At 40.8% G+C, this 18,403-nt stretch overlaps 2 protein-coding genes and 2 long non-coding RNA genes across 12 annotated transcripts; 2 read left to right on the top strand and 2 right to left on the bottom strand.

The window, feature by feature from the left end:
- On the bottom strand, positions 5,600-14,920 carry LOC107615065 (NAD-dependent malic enzyme 2, mitochondrial-like). 9 transcript variants are annotated; one of them, XM_021105456.1, is made up of 6 exons: positions 14,792-14,917; positions 14,329-14,613; positions 14,150-14,236; positions 14,001-14,055; positions 13,827-13,840; positions 7,666-8,099 (listed from the first exon to the last, which is right to left on the bottom strand). In XM_021105456.1, the coding sequence occupies exons 2-6, from the start codon at positions 14,387-14,389 to the stop codon at positions 7,876-7,878; spliced, it is 441 nt and encodes a 146-aa protein (XP_020961115.1). In that variant the 5' UTR covers positions 14,390-14,613; positions 14,792-14,917; the 3' UTR covers positions 7,666-7,875. The 9 variants fall into 9 exon arrangements, with proteins under 9 accessions (XP_020961126.1, XP_016172672.2, XP_020961115.1 ...); XM_021105467.1 differs by lacking the exon at positions 7,666-8,099 and adding an exon at positions 5,600-5,772 and having other exon boundaries at positions 14,001-14,051; positions 14,145-14,236; positions 14,329-14,920; XM_016317186.2 differs by lacking the exons at positions 7,666-8,099; positions 14,792-14,917 and adding an exon at positions 5,600-5,772 and having other exon boundaries at positions 13,827-13,898; positions 14,329-14,504.
- LOC110263716 lies at positions 6,944-7,769 on the top strand. The gene is made up of 2 exons (XR_002349580.1): positions 6,944-7,102; positions 7,675-7,769. It is a non-coding gene; the product is annotated as an uncharacterized LOC110263716 (long non-coding RNA).
- LOC107639479 lies at positions 12,606-13,186 on the bottom strand. The gene is made up of 2 exons (XR_001620163.2): positions 13,024-13,186; positions 12,606-12,858 (listed from the first exon to the last, which is right to left on the bottom strand). It is a non-coding gene; the product is annotated as an uncharacterized LOC107639479 (long non-coding RNA).
- Positions 15,650-16,356, top strand: LOC110267221 (NAD-dependent malic enzyme 2, mitochondrial-like). The gene is made up of 4 exons (XM_021112404.1): positions 15,650-15,823; positions 15,916-16,002; positions 16,097-16,151; positions 16,254-16,356. The coding sequence occupies exons 1-4, from the start codon at positions 15,763-15,765 to the stop codon at positions 16,354-16,356; spliced, it is 306 nt and encodes a 101-aa protein (XP_020968063.1). The 5' UTR covers positions 15,650-15,762.

Raw genomic sequence — 18,403 nt, 5'->3', positions numbered from 1 at the left:
TTTGTTTGGTTAGGGTTTTTAGTGACAGAACCGAAAACCGAACCGATAACTAAAAAAAACCATTAGTTAACCCAACTCACAAGGCAGCCCAAAAGCCCATTACCCCACATCCCCATCCCCATCAGATAACCTAGCTTCCCCATTACCCCACCCCCACATCTCCCTGCAACCAAAACTCTCAAAGAAATCCCATTACCCTGACCTCCCAGCAGCCCGTCCCATCCCCGCAAAACAGCGCCTCCATCCCCGCCGAAAAGCACCTCCTAGCCTTGCTGAATAGCCCCTCCCAGTAGCCCCTCTCAGCCCCGTCGAATAGCGCATCCCAGCCCCTCTCACCAGTAACCCTAACTCCGCTTAGCCTTTGTCTCCAATCCACCGAGCTCTCACCACCTCTTCGCGCTGAAAACTCCTCCCCCTTCCCCGCTGTCAATGCCGTCGGACAGCACCATCGCGGCGGTGCGGGTCTTTTCTCTCCTTCTCCCTTCGTCGTAGAAGTTCTCCCTCCCCGTCGTCCTTCGCGACTTCGTAGCCACTGTCGTCCTCCCGTTGTAGTCATCGCAGTAGCCATTCCTCTGCATCTAGAATGGAGATGTCTCTTAGTTTTCAGGTAAATTATTTGTTCTAATTTTTTTGGATCTAATTAATTGTTCTTAGTTCTGTTTTAATAATTGGTTCTATTTTTATTTTGCTATATGATTTTTGATTTCGGATTTTTTGTTCTATTCTTTCTAATTTGTTCTTGCAGCTTTGGTAATTTGTAGTTCTGTTTGATCATTTCTGTTTGAAAATTTGTTCTGTGTTCTTATTTTTATTATCTAAGTTTATAGTGTTCTCTGTTTTAATTATTTAATTTGAGTTTGAGGTTTGGTGTTCTAATTTATGTTATTTTAATTTTATTGTTGTTCTAATTTATGGCTTATTTTTTGTTAGGCAAAGATGACTATAATTTTACATTGTCTTGTTTTATGATGAAAGCTGAATCCTTTTCTTGATTTTTTTTATCATGACAGGTATAGGATGCATCCAGATATATGCAAATCCTCTTCACTGCATTTTGATGACAATAAAGCACAAAATAGGAGCCAATAACGTATATCTGATGGATTACTGGGAGGCGCTATTCGGCAAGGCTGGAAGGGGCTGGTGGGAGGTCGGCCGGGATGGGAGGGGCTACTGGGAGGTCAGGGTAATGGGGTTTCTTTGAGATTTTTGGCTGCAGGGAGATGTGGGGGTGGGGTAATGGGCAGCCTAGTGGGTTGGGTTAACTAGTGGGTTTTTTTGTTATGGTTTTTTAGTTATCGGTTCGGTTAGGGTTTTCAGTGACAAAACCAAAAACCGAACCGATAACTAAAAAACCCATTTGTTAACCGAACTCACTAGGCAGCCCAAAAGCCCATTACCCCACGGCCCACGTCCCCACCCCCATCAGATAACCTAGCTTCCCCATTACCCCACCCACACATCTCCCCGCAGCGAAAATTCTCAAAGAAACCCCATTACCCTGACCTCCCAGCAGCCCCCCATCCCTGCAAAATAGTGCCTCCAGCCCCTTCCATCCCCGCCGAACAGTGCCTCCCAGCAACCCCTTCCATCCTTGCCGAATAGCGCTTCCAGCCCCTCCCACCAGTAACCCTAACTCCGCTTAGCCTCTCTCTAGTCTCCAATCCTCTGAGCTCTCACCACCTCTCAGCGCCGAAAACTCATTCCCCTTCCCCGCTTTCAATGCCGTTGGACAGCACCATCGCGGTGGTGCGGCTCTTTTCTCTCTATCTCCCTTCGTCGTAGCAGTTCTCTCTCCCCGTCGTCCTCCATGCACCAGAGCCGTCGTTCGTCGTCCTTCGCGAGTTCGTAGCCACTGCCGTCCTCGCGTTGTAGTCATCGCAGTAGCCATTCCATCTAGAATGGGGATGCCTCTTAGTTTTCAGGTAAATTATTTGTTCTAATTTTTTTGGATGTAATTAGTTGTTCTTAGTTCTGTTTCAATAATTGGTTCTATTTTTATTTTGCTATATGATTTTTTGTTTCGGATTTTTGGTTCTGTTCTTTCTAATTTGTTCTTGCAGCTTTGGTAATTTGTGGTTCTGTTTGAACATTTCTGTTTGAAAATTTGTTCTATGTTCTTATTTTTATTATCTAAGTTAATAGTGTTCTCTGTTTTAATTCTTTAATTTGAATTTATGGTTTGGTGTTCTAATTTATGTTATTTTAATTTTAGTGTTGTTCTAATTTATGGCTTATTTTTTGTAAGGCAAAGATGACTATAATTTTACATTGTCCTGTTTTATGATGAAAGCTGAATCCTTTTCTTGATTTTTTTATCATGACAGGTATAGGATGCATCTAGAGATATGCAAATCCTCTTCACTGCATTTTGATGACAATAAAGCACAAAATAGGAGCCAATAACGTATATTTGATGGATTGCTGCTGGTTGTTGACTTGTTTATTTCATTGTTGCTGCCTTGCTGGTTGTTGACTTGATCCAAAACCTCCAGCACTTTATAAATCATACTAAGGTCCAGTTTGGGTAACTAACTTAATTAAGCTCCTTTTGATAAAATAACTTAAACAATAAATGACTCTGTTAAAAGTAACTTATAAATAAGTTATTTTGTGTTTGGATTTTTAACTCTAAAAGTGCTTATTTTAAAGAAATGTAATGAAAATAGAAGTATTATGAGAGAAGTCATTTTTTTTAACTTCTCTATAAGCTCCAAAATAGCTTCTTAGAAAGTTGCAATTTGGTTTTGAAAATTGCACCCGACATTAATACTACTACTTTTCATAAGTCAAAAGTTAAAAAAAGCTACTTCTAGAATTTTCCAAACGGACCCTAAATCACTTCAAAACTTAAAAGTAATTCAATAATTCAATAGAACAGCAAAACAAAACAAAACAAAACAGAAGCAGTTTCAATAATTCAACAGAACAATCAGCAAGGCAGCAACAATGAAATAAACAAGTCTACAACCAGCAGCAATCCATCAAATTTACGTTATTGGCTCCTATTTTATGCTTTATTGTCATCAAAATGCAGTGAAGAGGATCCTATACCTGTCATGATAAAAAAAATCAAGAAAAGGATTCAGCTTTCATCTTAAAATAGGACAATGTAAAATTATAGTCATCTTTGCCTAACAAAAAATAAATCATAAATTAGAACAACACTCAAATTAAAATAAAATAAATTAGAACACCAAACCACAAACTCACATTTAATAATTAAAACAGAGAATACTATAAACTTAGATAATAAAAATAAGAACACAAAACAAATTTTCAAACAGAAATGATCAAACAGAACCACAAATTACCAAAGCTGCAAGAACAAATTAGAAAGAACATAAACAAAAATCCGAAACCAAAAATCATATAGCAAAATAAAAATAGAACCAATTATTAAAACAGAACTAAGAACAACTAATTAGATCCAAAAAAATTAGAACAAATAATTTACCTGAAAACTAAGAGGCATCCCCATTCTAGATGCAGAGGAATGGCTACTGCGATGACTACAACGCGAGGACGACAGTAGCTACGAACTCGCGAAGGACGACGGCTCTGGTGCGTGGAGGACGACGGGGAGAGAGAACTGCAACGACGAAGGGAGAGGGAGAGAAAAGAGCCGGACCGCCGCGATGGCGCTGTCCGACGGCATTGACAGCAGGGAAGGGGGAAGAGTTTTCGACGCGGAGAGGTGGTGAGAGCTCAGAGGATTGGAGACTAGAGAGAGGCTAAGTGGAGTTAGGGTTACTGGTGGGAGGAGATGGGATGCGCTATTCGGCGGGGCTGAGAGGGGCTACTGGGAGGGGCTGGGAGGCGCTGTTTTGCGGGGATGGGAGGGGCTGCTGGAAGGTCAGGGTAATGGGGTTTCTTTGAGAGTTTTGGCTGCAGGGAGACGTGGGGGTGGGGTAATGGGGAAGCTAGGTTATCTGATGGGGGTAGGGACGTGGGCCGTGGGTTAATGGGCTTTGGGGTTGCCTAGTGGGTTGGGTTAACTAATGGGTTTTTTTTAGTTATCGGTTCGGTTTGATTTGGTTAGGGTTTTCAGTGACAAAACCGAAAACGGAACCGATAACTAAAAAAAACGATTAGTTAACCCATATCACAAGGCAGCCCAAAAGCCCATTACCCCACGTCCCCACCGCCATCAGATAACCTAGCTTCCCCATTACACCACCCCCACATCTCCCCGCAGCCAAAACTCCCAAAGAAACCCCATTACCCTGACCTCCCAGCAGCCCGTCCCATCCCCGCAAAACATCGCCTCCATCCCCACCGAACAGCGCCTCCCAGCAACCCCTTCCAGCCTTGCTGAATAGCTCCCCCCAGTAGCCCCTCCCAGCCCCGTCGAATAGCACATCCCAGCCCCTCCCACCAGTAACCCTAACTCCGCTTAGCCTCTCTCTAGTCTCCAATCCTCCGAGCTCTCACCACCTCTCCGCGCCGAAAACTCCTCCCCCTTCCCCGCTGTCAATGTCGTCGGCCAGCACCATCGCGGCAGTGCGCCTCTTTTCTCTCCCTCTCCCTTCGTCGTAGCAGTTTTCTCTCCCCGTCATCCTTCGCGAGTTCGTTGCCACTGTCGTCCTCGCGTTGTAGTCATCGCAGTAGACATTCCTCTGCATCTAGACTGGGGATGTCTCTTAGTTTTGAGGTAAATTATTTGTTCTAATTTTTTTGGATCTAATTATTTTTTCTTAGTTTTGTTTAAATAATTGGTTCTATTTTTATTTTGCTATATGATTTTTGGTTTCGGATTTTTGGTTCTGTTCTTTCTAATTTGTTCTTGAAGCTTTGGTAATTCGTAGTTCTGTTTGATCATTTCTGTTTAAAAATTTGTTCTGTGTTCTTATTTTTATTATCTAAGTTTATAGTGTTCTCTGTTTTAATTATTTAATTTGAGTTTGTGGTTTAGTGTTCTAATTTATGTTATTTTAATTTTAGTGTTGTTCTAATTTATGGCTTATTTTTTGTTAGGCAAAGATGACTCTAATTTTACATTGTCTTGTTTTATGATGAAAGCTGAATCCTTTTCTTGATTTTTTTTTATCATGACAGGTATAGGATGCATCCAGATATATGCAAATCCTCTTCACTGCATTTTGATGACAATAAAGCACAAAATAGGAGCCAATAACGTATATTTGATGGATTGCTGCTGGTTGTTCTGTTGAATTATTGAAACTACTTCTGTTTTGTTTTGTTTTGCTGTTCTATTGAATTACTGAATTACTTTTGAGTTTTGAAGTGATTTATTATGATTAATCAAGTGCGGGAGGTTTTGGATCAAGTGTTGGAGGTTTTGAATTACGGAATTATTGTTGAATTACATTTGTTGAATTATTTTATTGTTGGTATTGTTGCTGGTTGGTTAATGATTTTGTAAATTGTTTGATTTTGTAAACAGGATCATTAACCAACCAGCAACAATACCAACAATAAAGTAATTCAACAAAAGTAATTCAACAATAATTCAGTAATTCAAAACCTCCAACACTTGATCCAAAACCTCCCGCACTTGATAAATCATACTAAATCACTTCAAAACTCAAAAATAATTCAGTAATTCAATAAAATAGCAAAACAAAACAAAACAAAACAGAAGTAGTTTCAATAATTCAACAGAACAACCAGCAAGGCAGCAACAATGAAATAAACAAGTCAACAACCAGCAGCAATCCATCAAATATACATTATTGGCTCCTATTTTGTGCTTTATTGTTATCAAAATGCAGTGAAGAGGATTTGCATATCTCTGGATGCATCCTATACCTGTCATGATAAAAAAAATCAAGAAAAGGATTCAGCTTTCATCATAAAATAGGACAATGTAAAATTATAGTCATCTTTGCCTAACAAAAAATAAGCCATAAATTAGAACACCAAACCACAAACTCAAATTAAATAATTAAAATAGAGAACACTATAAACTTAGATAATAGAAATAAGAACACAGAACAAATGTTCAAAGAGAAATGATCAAACAGAACCACAAATTACCAATGCTGCAAGAACAAATTAGAAAGAACAGAACCAAAAATCATATAGAAAAATAAAAATAGAACCAATTATTAAAACAGAACGAAGAACAACTAATTAGATCCAAAAAAATTAGAACAAATAATTTACCTAAAAACTAAGAGGCATCCCCAATCTAGATGCAGAGGAGTGGCTACTGCGATGACTGCAACGTGAGGACGACAATGGCTACGAACTCGTGAATGACGACGAACAACGGCTCTGGTGCGTGGAGGACGACAGGGAGAGAGAACTGCTACCACGAAGGGAGAGGGAGAGAAAAGAGCCGCACCGCCGCGATGGTGCTGTCCGACGGCATTGACAGCGGGGAAGGGGGAAGAGTTTTCGGCGCAGAGAGGTGGTGAGAGCTCAGAGGATTGGAGACTAGAGAGAGGCTAAGCGGAGTTAGGGTTACTGGTGTGAGGGGCTGGGATGCGCAATTCGGCGGGGCTGAGAGGGGCTACTGGGAGGGGCTGGGAGGCGCTATTCGGCAAGGCTGGAAGGGGCTGCTGGGAGGTCAGGGTAATGGGGTTTCTTTGAGAGTTTTGGCTGCAGGGAGATGTGGGGGTGGGATAATGGGCAGCCTAGTAGGTTGGGTTAACTAATGGGTTTTTTAGTTATCGGTTCGGTTAGGATTTTCAGTGACAAAACCAAAAACCGAACCGATAACTAAAAAACCCATTTGTTAACCCAACTCACTAGGCAGCCCAAAAGCCCATTACCCCACGGCCCACGTCCCCACCCCCACATCTCCCCGCAGCCAAAATTCTCAAAGAAACCCCATTACCCTGACCTCCCAGCAACCCCTCCCATCCCCGCAATACAGCACCTCCAGCCCCTTCCATCCCCGCCGAACAGCGCCTCCCAGCAACCCCTTCCAGACTTGCCGAATAGGGCTTCCAGCCCCTCCCAGTAGCCCCCCTCAGCCCCGCCGAATAGCGCATCCCAGCCTCTCCCACCAGTAACCCTAACTCCGCTTCGCCTCTCTCTAGTCTCCAATCCTCTGAGCTCTCACCACCTCTCAGCGCCGAAAACTCCTCCCCCTTCCCCGCTTTCAATGCCGTCGGACAGCACCATCGCGGCGGTGCGGCTCTTTTCTCTCCCTCTCCCTTTGTCGTAGCAGTTCTCTCTCCCCGTCGTCCTCCACACACCAGAGCCGTTGTTCGTCGTCCTTCGCAAGTTCGTAGCCACTGTCGTCCTCGCGTTGTAGTCATTCCTCTGCATCTAGAATGGGGATGTCTCTTAGTTTTCAGGTAAATTATTTGTTCTAATTTTTTTGGATGTAATTAGTTGTTCTTAGTTCTGTTTCAATAATTGGTTCTATTTTTATTTTGCTATATGATTTTTTGTTTCGGATTTTTGGTTCTGTTCTTTCTAATTTGTTCTTGTAGCTTTGGTAATTTGTGGTTCTGTTTGAACATTTCTGTTTGAAAATTTGTTCTGTGTTCTTATTTTTATTATCTAAGTTTATAGTGTTCTCTATTTTAATTCTTTAATTTGAATTTGTGGTTTGGTTTTCTAATTTATGTTATTTTAATTTTAGTGTTGTTCTAATTTATGGCTTATTTTTTGTAAGGCAAAGATGACTATAATTTTACATTGTCCTATTTTATGATGAAAGCTGAATCCTTTTCTTGATTTTTTTTATCATGACAGGTATAGGATGCATCCAGAGATATGCAAATCCTCTTCACTGCATTTTGATGACAATAAAGCACAAAATAGGAGCCAATAATGTATATTTGATGGATTGCTGTTGGTTGTTGACTTGTTTATTTCATTGTTGCTGCCTTGCTGGTTGTTGACTTGATCCAAAACCTCCAGCACTTGATAAATCATACTAAATCACTTCAAAACTTAAAAGTAATTCCGTAATTCAATAGAACAGCAAAACAAAACAAAACAAAACAGAAGCAGTTTCAATAAATCAACAGAACAACCAGCAAGGCAGCAACAATGAAATAAACAAGTCAACAACCAGCAGCAATCCATCAAATTTACGTTATTGGATCCTATTTTGTGCTTTATTGTCATCAAAATGTAGTGAAGAGGATTTGCATATCTCTGGATGCATCCTATACCAGTCATGATAAAAAAAATCAAGAAAAGGATTCAGCTTTCATCATAAAACAAGACAATGTAAAATTATAGTCATCTTTGCCTAACAAAAAGTAAATCATAAATTAGAACAACACTAAAATTAAAATAACATAAATTAGAACACCAAACCACAAACTCACATTAAATAATTAAAACAGAGAATACTATAAACTTAGATAATAAAAATAAGAACACAAAACAAATTTTCAAACAGAAATGATCAAACAGAACCACAAATTGCCAAATCTGCAAGAACAAATTAGAAAGAACATAACCAAAAATCCGAAACCAAAAATCATATAGCAAAATAAAAATAGAACCAATTATTAAAACAGAACTAAGAACAACTAATTAGATCCAGAACAAATAATTTACCTGAAAACTAAGAGGCATCCCCATTCTAGATGCAGTGGAATGGCTACTGCGATGACTACAACGCGAGAAAGACAGTAGCTACGAATTCGCGAAGGACGACGGCTTTGGTGCGTGGAGGACGACGGGGAGAGAGAACTGCAACGACGAAGGGAGAGGGAGAGAAAAGAGCCGCACCGCCGCGATGGCGCTGTTCGACGACATTGACAGTGGGGAAGGGGGAGGAGTTTTCGGCGCGGAGAGCTGGTGAGATCTCAGAGGATTGCAGACTAGAGAGAGGCTAAGCAGAGTTAGGGTTACTGGTGGGAGGGGCTGGGATGCGCTATTCGGCGTGGCTGAGAGGGGCTACTGGGAGGGGCTGGGAGGCGCTATTCGGCAAGGCTGGAAGGGGTTGCTGGGAGGCACTGTTCGGCGGGGATGGAAGGGGCTGGAGGCGCTGTTTTGCGGGGATGGGAGGGGCTGCTGGGAGGTCAGGGTAATGGGGTTTCTTTGAGAGTTTTGGCTGCGGGGAGACGTGGGGGTGGGGTAATGGGGAAGCTAGGTTATCTGATGGGGGTGGGGACGTGGGCCGTGGGGTAATGGGTAAATTAGATAAATTAGAACACCAAACCACAAACTCAAATTAAATAATTAAAATAGAGAACACTATAAACTTAGATAATAAAAATAAGAACACAGAACAAATTTTCAAACAGAACCACAAATTACCAAAGCTGCAAGAACAAATTAGAAAGAACAGAACCAAAAATCATATAGCAAAATAAAAATAGAACCAATTATTAAAATAGAACTAAGAACAACTAATTAGATCCAAAAAAATTAGAACAAATAATTTACCTAAAAACTAAGAGGCATCCCCATTCTAGATGCAGAGGAATGGCTACTGCGATGACTACAACGTGAGAACGATAGTGGCTATGAACTCGCGAAGGACGACGAACGACGGCTCTGGTGTGTGGAGGACGACGGGGAGAGAGAACTACTACGACGAAGGGAGAGGGAGAGAAAAGAGCCACACCACCGCGATGGTGCTGTCCGACGGCACTGACAGCGGGGAAGGGGGAGGAGTTTTCGGCGCAGAGAGGTGGTGAGAGCTCAGAGGATTGGAGACTAGAGAGAGGTTAAGCGGAGTTAGGGCTACTGGTGTGAGGGGCTGGGATGCGCAATTCGGCGGGGCTGAGAGGGGCTACTGGGAGGCGCTGTTCGGCGGGGATGGAGGCGCTGTTTTGCGGGGATCGGAGGGGTTGCTGGGAGGTCAGGGTAATGGGGTTTCTTTGAGAGTTTTGGCTGGAGGGAGATGTGGGGGTTGGGTAATGGGGAAGCTAGGTTTTCACGTGGGCCGTGGGGCAATGGGCAGCCTAGTTGGTTGGGTTAACTAATGGGTTTTTTTTATGATTTTTTCATTATCGGTTCGGTTAGGGTTTTTAGTGACAAAACCAAAAACCGAACCGATAACTAAAAAACCCATTAGTTAACCCAACTCACTAGGCAGCCCAAAATCCCATTACCCCACGGCCCACATCCCCATCAGATAACCTAGCTTCCCCATTACCCCACCCCCATATCCTCCCGCAGCCAAAACTCTCAAAGAAACCCCATTACCCTAACCTCCCAGCAGCTCCTCCCATCCCCGCAAAACTGCGCCTCCTGCTCCTTCCATCCCCGCCGAACAGCGCCTCCCAACAACCCCTTCCAGCCTTGTCGAATAGCGCTTCCAGCCCCTCCCAGTAGCCCCTCTCAGCCCCGCCGAATAGCGCATCCCAGCCCCTCCCACCAGTAACCCTAACTCCGCTTAGCCTCTCTCTAGTGTCCAATCCTTTGAGCTCTCACCACCTCTCAGTGCCGAAAACTCCCCCTTCCCCGCTTTCAATGCCGTCGGACAGCACCATCGCGGCGGTGCGGCTCTTTTCTCTCCCTCTCCCTTCGTCGTAGCAGTTCCCTCTCCCCGTCGTCCGCCACGCACCAAAGCCATCGTTCGTCGTCCTTCGCGAGTTCGTAGCCACTGTCGTCCTCGCATTGTAGTCATCGCAGTAGCCATTCCTCTGCATCTAGAATGGGGATGTCTCTTAGTTTTCAGATAAATTATTTGTTCTAATTTTTTTGCATATAATTAGTTGTTCTTAGTTCTGTTTTAATAATTGGTTCTATTTTTATTTTCCTATATGATTTTTTGTTTCAAATTTTTGGTTATGTTTTTTCTAATTTGTTCTTGCAGCTTTTGTACTTTGTGGTTCTGTTTGAACATTTCTGTTTGAAAATTTGTTCTGTGTTCTTATTTTTATTATCTAAGTTTATAGTGTTCTCTGTTTTAATTCTTTAATTTGAGTTTGTGGTATGGTGTTCTAATTTATGTTATTTTAACTTTAGTGTTGTTCTAATTTATGGCTTATTTTTTGTAAGGCAAAGATGACTATAATTTTACATTGTTCTGTTTTATGATGAAAGCTGAATCCTTTTCTTGATTTTTTTTATCATGACAGGTATAGGAAGCATCCAGAGACATGCAAATCCCCTTCACTGCATTTTGATGACAATAAAGCACAAAATAGGATCTAATAACGTATATTTGATGGATTGTTGCTGGTTGTTGACTTGTTTATTTCATTGTTGCTGCCTTGCTGGTTGTTGACTTGATCCAAAACCTCCAACACTTGATAAATCATACTAAATCATTTCAAAACTTAAAAGTAATTCAGTAATTTAATAGAACAGCAAAACAAAACAAAACAAAACAGAAGCAGTTTCAATAATTCAACAGAACAACCAGCAAGGCAGCAACAACGAAATAAACAAGTCAACAACCAGCATCAATCCATCAAATATACGTTATTGGATCCTATTTTGTGCTTTATTGTCATCAAAATGCAGTGGAGAGGATTTGCATATCTCTGGATGCATCCTATACCTGTCATGATAAAAAAAATCAAGAAAAGGATTCAACTTTCATCATAAAATAGGACAATGTAAAATTATAGTCATCTTTGCCTAACAAAAAAAAGCCATAAATTAGAACAACACTAAAATTAAAATAACATAAATTAGAACACCAAACCACAAACTCACATTAAATAATTAAAACAGAGAATACTATAAACTTAGATAATAAAAATAAGAACACAAAACAAATTTTCAAACAGAAATGATCAAACAGAACCACAAATTACCAAAGCTGCAAGAACAAATTAGAAAGAACATAACCAAAAATCCGAAACCAAAAATCATATAGCAAAATAAAAATAGAACAAATTATTAAAACAGAACTAAGAACAACTAATTAGATCCAAAAAAATTAGAACAAATAATTTACCTGAAAACTAAGAGGCATCCCCATTCTAGATGCAGAGGAATGGCTACTACGATGACTACAACGCGAGGACGACAGTAGATACGAACTCGCGAAGAATGACGGCTCTGGTGCGTGGAGGACGACGGGGAGAGAGAACTGCAACGACGAAGGGATAGGGAGAGAAAAGAGCCGCACCGCCGCGATGGTGCTGTCCGACGGCAATGACAGCGGGGAAGGGGGAGGAGTTTTCGGCACAGAGAGGTGGTGAGAGCTCAGAGGATTGGAGAATAGAGAGAGGCTAAGCGGAGTTAGGGTTACTGGTGGGAGGGGCTGGGATGCGCTATTCGGCGGGGCTGAGAGGGGCTACTGGGAGGGGCTACGAGGCACTATTCGGCAAGGTTGGAAGGGGTTGCTGGGAGGCGCTGTTCGGTGGGGATGGAAGGGGCTAGAGGCGCTGTTTTGCGGGGATGGGAGGGGCTGCTGGGAGGTCAGGGTAATGGGGTTTCTTTGAGAGTTTTGGCTGCGGGGAGACGTGGGGGTGGGGTAATGGGGAAGCTAGGTTATCTGATGTTAGTGGAGTTGAAGGAAATCATCTTCCTGATGGTTTTCAAGTAAAAATCATATTCCATGATTTCCTTCAATTCCACTAACAAAGGTTCTATCCCCACTTATTCCTAAGTTGTAGTCTCTTAACTTTCCATGATACATATTCTTCCCTTCGTATAATATTGCGAGAGCTTGTAAAAATTGCTTTAGATAAAGCTTGAATTTGTCCCAATTCTCGACCCAGACATCAGCCAAGTCCTTGTCATAATGCTGGTAAATAAAAACCCATGTCTCCCCCTCGCGAAAATAAACAAGCCCTTGTAAAAAATGTTGGGATGAGAGTCTCAAAGAATTATCAAAACACCGTATCTGTCTCTGAACTTCTTCTCTGTGATTATTTGATACTTCTAAAACTTTAACTTTTCTTCCAGTAGTGCCCAATATTGCATCCGAAATAATAATGCGACCCTCTTATACTCTTTTAACTTCATCCTTGTTAGTATACAATTGATGGTTTTTCATTGATACTAATAATCCTAGTTGAAGCAAGTGCAGCGTTAGTAACAAACTCATAGCAGTGATTATTTTCAGCAGCAAAAATACTAGTTCAGTGATATTTTCAACAACAAAATCAAAATGTAGTCATGTATTACAGCAACAAAACTGAGAAAGAAAGAACAGGGGAATTTGTTGGAACTCACCAAATCGGGACCAACTTTTGGTTGCGTGAAGGAAGCTGATGGTGAGACTCGGAGCAAGGAGACAACAAAGACGACCAGCCCTAGAACCTACTGCTTCTGTCGCCAGCGACTATGAGCAAACGGAGGGTGGTAATAAGACAGAGAGCGACAACGACGAAAACCGAAAACCGAAAACCGAACCGCAGAAAAACAGTAAAACATCATTTTTTTCGGTTTTTTGGTTTTCGGTTATTTTGGTTTTCGATTTTTTCGGTTCGGTCCATCGGTTTAATTCGGTCCGGATCGGTTTTGAACACTCCTACGGGGAGATGTGGAGGTGGGGTAATGGGGAAGCTAGGTTATCTGATGGGGTGGGGACGTGGGGTATAGGGTAATGGGCTTTTGGGCTGCCTAGTGGGTTGGGTTAACTAATGGGTTTTTTATGGTTTTTTAGTTATCAGTTCGTTTTGGTTCGGTTAGGGTTTTCAGTGTCAGAATCGAAAACTGAATCGAACCGCAAAAAAAAAACAACAAAACATGATTTTTTCGGTTAATTTGGTTCTCAGTTTTGTTGGTTCGATTGATCGGTTTTGTTCGGTCCGGATCGGTTTTGAACACATATATGGTAGTATTTGATTTGATCCATCAAAGAAATGCGAACAGATAAATGTTTGAGAATGTAAAACAAGGACAAGATGCTTAATCGCTTTAGGTTTTAGCAGCTTAGTGAATTCTAGAATGCAACACTATAAATATCAAATAAAGAGATTTTGCCAAACTCCCATGAATGCTAATTAAAGTAGTCCACACTAACATGTGCATACCATTCAGCAGCAGCCTGCAACATTCCATCTGTTATTAGCCGAGCACCTGACAAAAGTGATCCTAGACCGATTCTAAAATGGAAATTTTAAAATAAGAGACTAAATCAATATTTCCAATCATAAGAATGATCATGAAAATTTATAAGACACAAGAAAGCTGAAAGCATGTCCTACCCTAGGAACAGATACATGTTGTTGGCCTGATTTACATGACCCACTTTTCCATTACCTGCATAAAATTTTAATCAGACGTTTCTTCACAGCTAAGGAAAAATGTAAAGTAGACAAGAAGCCTCAACTCAAAACCAATGAGAGCTAATTACCAAGATCTACATTTTCGAAAGGGCTTCCACTTCTAAATACGATATCTCCTCCGGCATGCTTAAAAGCATCAATAGCAATGCACTCAGCTGTCTAGGTCACACCAACGACAATGTCAAAATTAAAAACAGTCATTACATTAAGAAATTGTGAGAGTTTATTAAGCCTTGTGCAGACAAACCATTCATGGTAGGGCTAGACATGGCAAAGATGGCAGGTTTTGTTGAAACAGATTCTTTCATTGCCTTAAGCACCTGAGTTTAATCACAATTATTAAAACAAGAAATTGCTGAATAACACATACAGAACACCAAGCATTCTAACATATCAATAAAAAAATATTATTAATATAGTTCACTCATGGATAGGACATGATATAAGTGGAATTGTACAAGATAATTACCTCATTGAAAATGCCACCAACCCCAGACAAACCAAGGAGAACATGTGGTCTAACCTTCTTCACCTAAACATCAATATGTTCAACAATCAATTTTGATGTATAAATATGACTATGCGTGAACCCTCAAGATCAACATCACCATAGGTAGATGGTTAAGTAATCTTATACCAAAATAATTGTTTCAATATCATAACATAAGCCTTGACACAAGAGTTTTGCTCAATGAACCCTTTAAATTTACCACTTCAATTATACTAGCACACTCAGTGAGCCCTTCTAGGTCTCTTGGGTTTTTAGCAAATGGAGCTGCAGCTGGATCTAGATTATTCCTATCAGTTGTGACAAGACCCTGCATACAGAAATGGCATTGTCACCAAGATTAATGCAAAGCAGAAGATTCAGAAGCACATACAAAATTATCGCGTTGGACAGTGATGATGCTTATTGCACCACTCAGGGGGCAGTGGCGATGAGGAACTCACGGCCAGAAGCGGCTCCGAGGACGGCGCCGTCGCGAAGGGGAAGGTGGAGGACGAGGATCTATTGGATCGGAAACCGACACCAAAGCTGCTTTGCTGGTTCACAGATGCGGTGGTCGTAGGCGGAGTAGCTGCGAGAAAGAACGCGACAAACGATGAGGTGGTAGCAAGCAGCGTGGAGGACGGCATTAATCCTGATGACAATGCCATTTATGTATGCAGGGTCTTGTCACAACTAATAGGAATAATCTAGATCCAGCTGCAGCTCCATTTGCTAAAAACCCAAGAGACCTAGAAGGGCTCATTGAGGGTGCTAGTATAATTGAAGTGGTAAATTTAAAGGGTTCATTGAGCAAAACTCTTGTGTCAAGGGTTATGTTATGATATTGAAAACAATTATTTTGGTATGAGATTACTTAACCATCTACCTATGGTGATGTTGATCTTGAGGGTTCACGCATAGTCATATTCATACATCAAAATTGATTGTTGAACGTATTGATGTTTAGGTGAAGAAGGTTAGACCACATGTTCTCCTTGGTTTGTCTGGGGTTGGTGGCATTTTCAATGAGGTAATTATCTTGTACAATTCCACTTATATCATGTCCTATCCATGAGTGAACTATATTAATAATATTTTTTTATTGATATGTTAGAATGCTTGGTGTTCTGTATGTGTTATTCAGCAATTTCTTGTTTTAATAATTGTGATTAAACTCAGGTGCTTAAGGCAATGAAAGAATCTGTTTCAACAAAACCTGCCATCTTTTCCATGTCTAGCCCAACCATGAATGGTTTGTTTGCACAAGGCTTAATAAACTCTCACAATTTCTTAATGTAATGACTGTTTTTAATTTTGACATTGTCGTTGGTGTGACCTGGACAGCTGAGTGCACTGCTATTGATGCTTTTAAGCATGCTGGAGGAGATATCGTATTTGGAAGTGGAAGCCCTTTCGAAAATGTAGATCTTGGTAATTAGCTCTCATTGGTTTTGAGTTGAGGCTTCTTGTCTACTTTACATTTTTCCTTAGCTGTGAAGAAACGTCTGATTAAAATTTTATGCAGGTAATGGAAAAGTGGGTCATGTAAATCAGGCCAACAACATGTATTTATTCCTAGGGTAGGACATGCTTTCAGCTTTCTTGTGTCTTATAAATTTTCATGATCATTCTTATGATTGGAAATATTGATTTAGTCTCTTATTTTAAACTTTCCATTTTAGAATCGGTCTAGGATCACTTTTGTCAGGTGCTCGGCTAATAACAGATGGAATGTTGCAGGCTGCTGAATGGTATGCACATGTTAATGTGGACTACTTTTATTAGCATTCATGGAAGTTTGGCAAAATCTCTTTATTTGATATTTATAGTGTTGCATTCTAAAATTCACTAAGCTGCTAAAACCTAAAGCGATTAAGCATGTTGTCCTTGTTTTACATGCTCAAACATTTATCTGTTTGCATTTATTTGATGGATCAAATCAAATACTACCATATTTCTATGCTGTAGACCATATCCGTGTTTATCCCGTAATAATTTGTGGCATCTTCTTGCGGACATGCTGACATGACATTCAATCTTTTAAAATAAAATACTAACAATACTGTCTTTTTCATAGCCTTGCTTCATACATGTTAGAGGAAGATATCACAAAAGGAATCTTGTATCCATCCATTGATAGGTAATATTTTCTTGTCACTTAATATATTTGATTTTCCGTTTTTGCTTTGTTGCTTGATTGTTCTTATAGCTGATATATTGGCTTTCTCTGCAATACTTGTGGTTGCTGTAGCATTCGAAGTGTAACAGCAGAGGTTGGCGCTGTTGTTGAAGAGAACTTGGCAGAAGGGGAAGAGAACTTCGCAGAAGGGCATGGTGAAGATAACCGAGCGTTGCCGTCTGCTGAACGTGAGGATGGTGATAGCCGACTTGAGGAAGATACCCGCTTGCAGCATGAAGGCATTTTTGGTAAACGAAATGTCCTCGTATGATGAAGAAGAAGCATTTGAGAACACGATTATGTGGCAAGCCCCGACGAAACATTCGGTTGGATTTTCGTCTATGCATTGATGATGTTATTCTTGTTATTCGTGGCGATGGCTGGGGGTGGCTGGGAGTAGGGTGGAGGTGGTGAGGGAGAGGGAAGTAACGCAATGGAGGCTGCTTCTGCTGTGGTTCCTGCTGGCGGCGGTGGAGGTGGCTATGGCGGCGGTGGCTATGTCTAACGTGGTTCCTGTTGGGTAGTATATTTTCCAGTTTTAAAATTATCTGTGTCAAAAGTTTTTATTAATGGACAGTATATTTTGTTGCTTATTAGGGTTTTGAATTTGGGCAGTATATTTTGTTGCTTGTTATTGACAAGTTTTTATTGTTAGTGTTTGTTTAAATTTGCTCTAAGATGTTGTCTCTCTAACTGCCTATATTGCGCTAACTTTAAACACTGCCTATATTCTCTCTAACTGTCAAAGACAGTGTTTAAAGTTAGCACAATATAGGCAGTTAGAGAGACAACATCTTAGGACAAATGTAAACAAACACTAACAATAGAAATTTGTCAGTAACAAGCAACAAAATGTACTACCCAAATTCAAAACTCTAACAAGCAACAAAATAACTCATCATTAATAGAAACTTTCGACACAGATAATTTCAAAACTGGAAAATATACTACCCAACAGGAACCACGTTAGACATAGCCACCTCCACCGTCGCTATAGCCACCTCCACCGCCGCAGGAACCACAGCAGAAGCAGCCTCCATCGCGTTACTTCCCTCTCCCTCACCACCTCCTCCCAGCCACCACCACTAATAACAAGAATAACATCATCAATGCATAGACGAAAATCCAGCCGAATGTTTCGCGCCGGAGCATGCCATATAATCGTGTTCTCAAATGCTTCTTCTTCATCATACGGGGTATTTCGTTTACCAAAAATGCCTTCATGCTGCAAGCGGGTATCTTCCTCAAATCGGCTATCACCATCCTCACGTTCAGCAGACGGCAACGCTCGGTTATCTTCACCTCTACCTTATAGCCATCGGCCGCCGTAACATGTAGAAATCTGTGAAGAATATTCATCGTTACAATAGTGTTTGCGTAGGGAAATGCACCTTAAGATTTAGGGTTGGGGGTGTGGAAAATTTACTGCAAGGGCAAAATGGAAATTGAAGGACAGAAACTGTCCATTTTCTTTGTCTATTTTCTTTGTGGGCCTGGCAGAAATTGGACAAAATATGGAGAACAGTTAAATTGGACAAAAAAAATTAGTTATAAGGTAAGTTTGTCTAACAAGAAAATATCAAATATAATTTTAAAATTTTACATCACACATTATAACTTATACATATAATTTAGAAAAATACTAAAAAACTA

This window comes from Arachis ipaensis, chromosome B01 (assembly GCF_000816755.2).
Source record: "Arachis ipaensis cultivar K30076 chromosome B01, Araip1.1, whole genome shotgun sequence".
In the NCBI taxonomy this organism is placed as follows: domain Eukaryota; kingdom Viridiplantae; phylum Streptophyta; class Magnoliopsida; order Fabales; family Fabaceae; genus Arachis; species Arachis ipaensis.
The sequence above is the reverse complement of the archived record's forward strand: the minus strand, read 5'-3'. Positions and strand labels throughout refer to the sequence as shown.